General features: G+C 42.0%; 1 protein-coding gene across 1 annotated transcript in view; it reads left to right on the forward strand.

Moving 5' to 3' along the window:
• The window catches only part of LOC123052963 (serine/threonine-protein kinase TOR), a 30,526-nt gene that overhangs the window by 18,775 nt on the left and 2,738 nt on the right, over positions 1-9,013 (forward strand). The window contains exons 38-56 of the mRNA XM_044476337.1: positions 414-482; positions 553-663; positions 748-888; positions 977-1,105; positions 1,193-1,358; positions 1,432-1,646; positions 2,849-3,055; positions 3,929-4,042; positions 4,118-4,309; positions 4,553-4,633; positions 4,712-4,786; positions 4,864-4,930; positions 5,363-5,523; positions 6,168-6,341; positions 6,440-6,568; positions 6,668-6,751; positions 6,831-6,892; positions 6,979-7,051; positions 7,209-7,343. Of these exons, the coding sequence (XP_044332272.1) occupies positions 414-482; positions 553-663; positions 748-888; positions 977-1,105; positions 1,193-1,358; positions 1,432-1,646; positions 2,849-3,055; positions 3,929-4,042; positions 4,118-4,309; positions 4,553-4,633; positions 4,712-4,786; positions 4,864-4,930; positions 5,363-5,523; positions 6,168-6,341; positions 6,440-6,568; positions 6,668-6,751; positions 6,831-6,892; positions 6,979-7,051; positions 7,209-7,343 (2,385 nt within the window). The remainder of the gene's footprint in view (positions 1-413; positions 483-552; positions 664-747; positions 889-976; positions 1,106-1,192; positions 1,359-1,431; positions 1,647-2,848; positions 3,056-3,928; positions 4,043-4,117; positions 4,310-4,552; positions 4,634-4,711; positions 4,787-4,863; positions 4,931-5,362; positions 5,524-6,167; positions 6,342-6,439; positions 6,569-6,667; positions 6,752-6,830; positions 6,893-6,978; positions 7,052-7,208; positions 7,344-9,013) is intronic.

The following is a 9,013-nucleotide window of genomic DNA, read 5'->3' on the forward strand; positions in this document are numbered from 1 at the left end:
GAGGCATTTGGTACTGATAAAATATCTTGCAGTATATGTGTAAAAATTAGAGGGGAACTTTTGGAACTGATACATTCTATAAGGCAAAAGTATAGATGCAATAATTAGTCTTTATACTTCCACAGTGTATTATTTTTAGCACTTACAATGAGCTTATCTGTTCTCAGAGGGTGTTTCTCTAATTATATCTCAAGAATTTAATTGGTTCACATACCTGGTGTTCTCTTTTACATGAAAGAAAAAGTATGATCTTTTCATTGTTTGGCCCTATATGGGGGCCTTCTTGTGATGAACAGTCTGCACTTTCATAAGTCTGTTATAACTGTGTTTCCATCAAAAAAAGGTTTATTAACTGCTCACAAATCCGTTTTGCCCTTCTGTATACCCATACTTGTTCGTTACCAATTTGCTAGGTACTTGAGAGTTATGAGCGTGCTTATAACAACATGGTGCGGGTTCAGCAGCTTTCAGAACTCGAAGAGGTATCCTAATTTTGGTTTATGTTCTGAAGAATTTAGTTACTGTTTTACTAACAAACGGTGTGTAATTCAGGTGATTGATTACTGCACTCTTCCGATGGAAAGTCCAATTGCTGATGGGCGAAGGGAACTTATCCGTAATATGTGGAACGAGCGCATTAAAGGAACAAAACGGAACGTTGAGGTTATATGATGTATTTGCTTAAGAATGCTGTGTTGTAGCCTGTATGGTTCTTATTCTCCATATTGACTTCAAAAATTTACTCAGGTGTGGCAAGCCCTACTTGCTGTTAGAGAGTTGGTTCTTCCTCCTAATGAAGACAGAGATACCTGGATAAAATTTGCTAAACTTTGCTGGAAGAGTGGACGTATTAGTCAGGCTAAATCTACCTTAGTCAAACTTTTACAGGTGAAAATAGTAGTTGTTATTAATTAGTGTGCCTGTTTAACTCTGCAATCCTCTCTATAAAAGAAATAATTTCTTATACCACATGCAGTTTGATCCTGAATCTTCTCCTGAGTTGACACTGTATCATGGACATCCTCAAGTAGTCCTGGCTTACCTGAAGTACCAGTATGCTGTTGGAGATGAGCTTAAACGAAAGGACGCATTTTCTAGGCTACAGGTGCTTGTTCTTATACTCTGACAATACATGACAGCACTCATAACTTCAAGTGTTTATACTGATATACCCTTGTTTCTGGTGAGATAGGATCTGTCAGTGCAGATTGCAACAGCCACAAATAGTTACTCTGGAATGCTAGTAAGCCATGGTGCTATATCAAGTGCTGGAGTACCACTTACTGCCCGTGTCTATTTGACACTTGCTAGCTGGAAGAGAGCACTGTCACCTGGATTGGATGATGATGCCATTCAAGGTCTGAAAAACTTCAGTTTTTTCCACTGTTTTCCTTTATTTTTTTTCAAATAATTATGAATCACTTTCTCCAGAAATATTGGTTTCTTACAAAAATGCCACATTAAGTGCCAAGGACTGGGGCAAGGCATGGCATTCGTGGGCTTTGTTCAACACTGAAGTCATGTCCCGATATACTTTGCGAGGCCGTCCAGATATAGCAGGAAAATATGTTGTTGCAGCAGTAACAGGATATTTCTACTCTATTGCGTGTGCATCTACAACTAAAGGTGTCGATGATAGCTTGCAGGTAATTTTTTTTCTTTCTGTTTTTTGTTCTGCGAAGTAGATTTTGAGCAAAGGCTTTATATAGTGGCTGATCCCATCGCACTTCAAAAATGCTTTTACACCCTTCCCAATGTTTGAGAAGAGCAAAAACTCAAATTACAATATTATGTTGTTTAGTCATGTTCCTACTATATTTATAAGTCTTGAAATGTGATATATGCGGGATCATAGCCATACAACAAATGACTAGCCAGCATCTCTGACTTGGTCAAGTATAACTGGTAATGAACAGACGTGAAATATCTGGAGTGACAATTGGTCTGATCGCCTTTTGGGGAGAAGATTTCCCAGGCTTCACTCCTTTGCCCTTGATCATCTCTTTGGTCCAGGATGCACTTGTTACCCAAGAGCCCTTAGATCTTTTTCATCTTCAGCTCTCCAGCCAGGCCTTTGATGAATTCCGTGAGTTCAGGCAATTCCTGACCAACCTTCATTGTTCCCCTAATGTTGCTCTTTCTCATGGGTTGCAACTTGGATACCCTGGAAACTCGTGATCATCTCTTCTGGTTATGTAGCTTCAGCTCCTCCTGCTGGAATGCTCTTGATTTGTGCCTCAATCTCCCATGGAGGAAGTTATCTTCAGGGTAAAGCTCAAGTTCAACAAGGTCTTCTTTCAGATCACGACGGTTGCAGCTTGAAATATTTGGAAGCAAAGAAAATTTTGAAGTCTTTAGCAACATCCCCTAGTAGGGCCACTTGTTTGTTTTGTTTCAAGAAAGATCCCTCTTCCTTCTTTCTTACGGATGAAGGATGAGCTTGCCATCCCTCTAAGGTCCCTTGGATAACCTAGAGTCTCTCCCCAGGGCCTGGTACTTGCCTGCCTTCTGCCCCTTCTTGTACAGCCCTCCCTCTTTCTTTCCTCCTTTGTACAGCTCCTCTCTTGTAAATATCTATCTTTAAAAAGGGCAGCCCGTTGCATGTAGCTCCCGCTCACAGGGTCCGGTGAAGGGTCCGACCACTTTGGGTCTTCTGTAAATATCTTTCTTTATATTAATAAAATTTACTGTGGGGGCCTCCTCTACATCTTAAAATAATCATTCCGCTACATCTTGGTGGCATGGAAAAAAATATTATGCCACTTTGAGATGACTGCCTAAAAAATAGTTTTCTCTAATTCCTTGTTTTTCCAATAATATATTTAAATGATTATGTTTACTTTTGTAGGATATTCTCCGTCTCTTGACTCTTTGGTTCAACCATGGGGCAACCTCAGAGGTTCAAATGGCATTGGAGAAAGGCTTTACACTTGTCAAGATCGAAATGTGGTTGGTTGTGCTACCCCAGATAATTGCCAGGATTCATTCAAACAATAGAATAGTTAGAGAACTGATACAAGAATTGCTAGTTCGAATTGGAAAGGGGCATCCGCAGGTTCGCAATTTTCTTCTTAGGCTGATAAACATTGGCTATGATTTGGATGTTCAATTAGAGTATCTGTGCTGCTTTCTTGTGAAATTTACTAGGTTTCTGCATTGCTATAGCGACTGTCATAGAATCACAGTTGTTGCTTTAATAACTAAGTGACATAGGACGACCTATCTCCCTATGCGATGATCTAAAGAAACGACTAAAAGAATAAAGGAGTCGAATAGTAAAGAATAAGGAGACCTACCAGGCATTAGCGTCCAGTGGCATTTGTTTAAAGAAGAACAATCAAAACACAAGTAAATGGTCACTCTCCGGGATAAATTTTGCCTCACAGGGTCGAGCCCTGGCGAGCGGTCTGGTGCCAGCAAACCCCTACGTACTGAGTAATGCTTGGTTCTTTTTGCATTCCTCATTTTTAGTTCGATCCATGCTCACCTCCAGTTTTGCTGTCTTTTGTTTGTGTATAAGGTGGCTGCAAAGTTAGTAGTACTGTTTGTGTTTTTTAGTGTTCACGTTTGTTGTTTCATGCTTACTTTTGTCCAGGATTCATTATGCTATGTGTGTGTATGTGTGTGAATTGTTCGTTGGGTCTTGTCTGCCAGGAGCTGACTGGTTCTGGTGTTTCCCTGTGATAATAACTATATTCTCCTTTTGTGTCTTTTCAGATTTTTCAAGTTTCCTTAGCTTTATAGTTCTTTTGTTTGTTTGAAATATAACCTATGTACCTGAATACTGCTGTGTACCATCCATACTTGTTGGAACCAGTTTGACTGATAACTGGCCATTATATCCAACTGAAAGGATGACCTTGCTTTTTTAACTATGTTGGGATTATTCTAATTTAGTTTTGCCAATTCCTTGACATTTTTTTACCAGGCATTGATGTATCCTCTTTTGGTTGCTTGCAAATCAATAAGTATATTAAGGCAACGTGCAGCACAGGAGGTCGTTGATAAGATCCGCAAGCATAGTGGAGGCCTTGTTGATCAGGTTAGCATCAGTATCTGTTAAGCTTCTACGGAAGACACATAGCGGTCCTGACTCTGTTGATGTTGGTTGCTCCAGGCGCAGCTTGTTTCAAAGGAACTGATACGAGTTGCCATTTTGTGGCATGAGATGTGGCATGAAGCTCTTGAGGAAGCTAGCAGGATGTATTTTGGTGAGCACAATATCGATGGAATGCTTGCGGTACTTGAGCCATTGCATGCAATGCTTGAGAGAGGGGCTGAGACAATAAAAGAGAACACTTTCATTCAGGTAGTGCTGTCACCAAACTTTCCTCCAGTCCCCATCACAGTATATCGTAACACAAATATATTTCTCTTGCTAATGTTTGGGTTACTTTTCATGAAAATGCATTTTGTCCTTATATCTTGGTCTGTTTTATACAGTAAATCATTTGGTGCCTTCACCCCATTCAATTATCAACTTGACATTGAACATCAAATTCAGTTTGTTTTGTTAAGTGTTTAATAGCTTATGCTATTGAAACTTATCCAGGCCTATGGACATGAATTACTTGAAGCCCACGAATGCTGCTTAAAATATCGTGCTACTGGAGAGGATGCTGAGCTAACTAAGGTATATAAGAGTGTCAATACAATAATTTCTGTATTGTGTCTTCTTGAGTCTGCTGAGGATGGCTTCTGTGTTCTTTAGGCATGGGATTTGTATTACCATGTTTTCAGAAGAATCGACAAACAGCTTCCAAGTCTTACAACTCTTGATTTGCATGTAAGCATGTTATATGATTGTTTTCCTGCAGTTTGTTTCCTTTAGCTCCTTGATTGAACATTTGATGTCTCTTTCAGTCTGTTTCACCTGAGCTGCTCAAATGTCGAAAGTTGGAGCTTGCTGTACCAGGAACTTATTCTGCAGGTATTCCACAGGGTTATACCATATATTTCAAATTTTAGTTCTCTACTTCTTACGGTACCTTAGTACTCTTTTCTTCTGCCTTTTAGCAATTCTACAGAACTCACAATTGTGAGATGAATTATTTGTAGCATACATGGGTTATTTTTACCAAGTACCCCAACATTTTAATTACCCACTAGTTTGTGTTATGTCATCAACATCCCTTGTCTATGATAGATCCCTACTGGAACCATGCAATAAAATGTAAAGTGATGGCAACAATAAGACAATTTGTTTAGATTGAAAAACGTGCTTTTCATTTGGTTGTATAAGAATGCTGACAGTAAGAATTAAACTTTTCTTCCTTATTCACCAGTATTGAGTATTTTATTCTGCAATTGATTGTTAAATTGACCTAGAATTCTGACGTTAAGAATTAAACTTTGCTTCCAGATTCACCACTAGTGACTATCGAGTATTTTGTTCCGCAATTGATTGTTATTACATCCAAACAAAGACCGAGGAAACTGACAATTCATGGAAGTGATGGTGAGGATTATGCATTCTTGCTTAAAGGTCATGAAGATTTAAGACAAGATGAACGCGTTATGCAGGTTTGTATCTAGATTGCAAGTCTTTTTCACGCTGATTTCTGATGTTTTAGTAGCAATAGAGCATGGAGTAGCAAGCATATTTTTATATGTTGTGCCCATGAATAGTTTTGTCCTCCACTGTCCCCTTACCTGAGGCCAGTTCTTTGTTTTCCCCGCACCCTTGTGGTTTACCATCTGAACAGTAACTGATTCCTCGTCATTATATCTTTATTTGTTTTACCTAAGGCCAGTTTTTTTCTTTCCGTTTTCACCTTTGTAGTCCTATGCATAGTAAGTACTATAGCCCCAATCATAGCTACTAATAAAATCAGACTAGAAATCTTGATCTGAAATAGGCAGCTTGAAAAACACCACTACTCCAAAACAAAAACTGTTCACATGCCCATGCTTAGTTAACTAGCCTGATCTTACATAGTGATGCACAGGTTGAACTTATATGAATGCTTAGTTAACAAACTGTTCTTTGAAGTCCTGATAATACTGATGTATTGTTGATAAGCTGGAGCCCCTCTCTGGCATTGATGCAATTAACACTTGGGCATAATCTGTTAATCTGGTGGTGTCCTCGCAAGCTGAAATAGCCTCTAGTTATTACAAGCTACCAACAAAAAATATGTATCTAAATACCTTTCCTCTTCACTTAGCTTTTTGGTCTGGTGAATACTCTCCTGGAGAACTCAAGGAAAACATCAGAGAAAGATTTGTCGATCCAAAGATATGCTGTTATTCCCCTGTCTCCTAACAGTGGATTAATTGGATGGGTACCTAATTGTGACACGCTTCATGCTCTGATCCGTGAATACAGAGATGCAAGGAAGGTTAGTCTGCCTCAATAATTTGTTTCCTTCTGAAAGAAGATAAACGTGTTTTGCTTGATGTCATTTGTCAATTGATTTCCCTCTTCTTCTTTGTTCAGATTTTCTTAAATCAAGAGCACAGACTTATGTTGGCGTTTGCACCCGATTATGACCACTTACCCCTCATCGCGAAGGTGGAAGTATTTCAGCATGCTCTGCAGAATACCGAAGGAAATGACCTTGCAAAGGTACTATGCTGTCTCTTGTCACTGCACTATGAAAAGAGCTCGCTGATTTTGATGCTTTCTGCTGACGATATTTAATCTACCTCAACAAAATTGTGACAGGTTCTCTGGCTGAAAAGTCGAACATCCGAAGTATGGCTTGAGCGGCGTACAAATTATACAAGAAGCCTGGCTGTTATGAGCATGGTATGAATTACTGCTATGATATGTGTTTTCATATGAGATATTCCTTTCGACTTAAGATGTTGAAAATGTAATTTTGCAGGCTGGCTATTTGCTTGGGTTAGGAGATCGGCATCCAAGCAATCTTATGTTAGATCGTTTTAGGTAATTTCTACGAAGCTTGAAGTAACCATGAATGTTGTGAATTTGTTTTTGTTGTCTTGAGGTCTAATAATAATTTTTTGCTTCAGTGGGAAAATTTTACACATTGACTTTGGAGATTGTTTTGAGGCGTCAATGAATCGAGAAAAGTTCCCTGAAAAAGTAAGTAGGCCGTGTTCTGGGATTTATTCCTTGCCAATCACCTGATAGGTTGATGCTCTAGTTTTGTTGAGTCTTATCTTGTATTGTAACTGTTATTGAATGCGTGTCATTTTAACTCTTTTTTACTGCACTCACACATTTTGTATGTATGGTGTAGGTACCATTCCGTTTGACTAGAATGCTTGTGAAAGCTATGGAAGTTAGTGGTATTGAGGGTACTTTCAGAACAACTTGTGAAAATGTGATGCAAGTCCTTCGAACAAACAAGGACAGCGTCATGGCTATGATGGAGGTAAGTAATACATATTCTATAGCTTGTAGCACCATTGCCTGGCCAATATTATATACTCCATCGGTACCATAATATAGTGCTTATTAGATTTTTTAAAGCCAAACTTTGTAAACTTTGACCAAGTATAAAGAAAAATGTTGCAATATTAGAATGCCAAATCAATAACATTGGATTCATTCATGAAATATATTTTCATATGATGTCTATTTGGTATTATAGATATATTTTTTTATATAAAATAAGTCAAAGTTTGTGAAGCTTGACTTCTACGACACCAACACGCACTATATTCTGAGGTGGAGTGAGTATTTAATATTGAAATAAAAAAATCCGCTTTTTTAGACCCTAAGATTTGCCTCAAGTCCACATTTCATCCTAACACTCCAAAACCGTCTAAAATGGACCTGGAGCTTTTAAACAGTCCACTTTACCCCCTTATCTGATTTTAGGGCATCTCCAACGGCATTACCCCAATCCGCCACTAAATGTCCGGACATGCCTGTCCACATGATTTTTGCCATCCAATGCCATCCTACAAACGTTCGCGTCCGAATTCTCGCAAACAGGAACCAAACTGGGCGGACCTTTGCGGGCGTCGGGGACGCCCAGACATCCCCCACGTACGCGTTCGATTGCGCGGTCCTACCTGAAGTCATGCCGTGTGTCTCGCCCATGAACATTCTCCGTACATTTATGCCACTCCACGCTGCTGGTCAGACCGACATGACCGGATGGGAAGGTGGCGCCGCTTCAATGCGGACACACGGCGACCGAGAAGCCTACTCGGGCCGCTCGCTGAGCCGCATTGAAGTGACGTCGGTCCGCCCGCCCTAGATATTCAAGCAGGCAGGCGGCAGCGTCCAAACCCATCTCTCCACACAACACCGGCTCTCATCTCCTCTCCACTCAGTGCCGCATCCCCGATCCTCTCTTGTCCTCTCCTCGACCGTGCGATGGGCAAGTCCGGCGCCAGCGGCTGGTTCTCCGCGTCGGTCCATGGATCTCCCTCCAGATCACGGCGGCGCGCGCACTCCAGGGCCGTCTTCCTCCACCGCGTCGTCAGCGAAGGAGGTCTGCTCTCCTCGTGAGGCCGCCTCGAAGGATGAGGAATTCCAGGCGTAGCTGGAGGTCCAGCTCGAGGGCGCCACCCTCGCCGCCACGTCAAGCAGAAGGAGCAGCGCAACCCCGCAATTGCGGCGTCTGGTGAAGGAGGAGCCATCGTCGCCGCCAGGCAGCACATTCGATAGCTTCCAACCGGGGTCCCCATCGTTCCGTTTCTGGCGTGGCAAGGAGGTGGCACCATCCCGGTAGCGCTCGGTGAAGGAAGAGGAGCTCGGCAACGCCGTCGCCAACGCGTGATCGCATCCCCTACTACCTTGGTGGCCAACAGGGCGGCTGCTGAGCAAGCTCGCCGGGCGGCGTTCGCCACGTCTGACATTGCGTTGGACTGGGTCCTCGTGGACCCAGACCTCGCGTTGGTCTTGACCGTCCGCCCGCTGCGGCCTCAGTGACCAGCTGATCATAATCGGGATGGTCAGGTCCCTGCGCGCCGGCCGTCTCCTCGGCGGCAAGACCAGTGGCAGACAGACCGTGGCGGCGTCCGCGACCGACGGTACCCCACGCCGGGCGGCGGAAGAAGGCGATTGGCCGCGAGCGGCAGCCGGTGGATG

This window comes from Triticum aestivum, chromosome 1A (assembly GCF_018294505.1).
Source record: "Triticum aestivum cultivar Chinese Spring chromosome 1A, IWGSC CS RefSeq v2.1, whole genome shotgun sequence".
NCBI classification, from domain to species: domain Eukaryota; kingdom Viridiplantae; phylum Streptophyta; class Magnoliopsida; order Poales; family Poaceae; genus Triticum; species Triticum aestivum.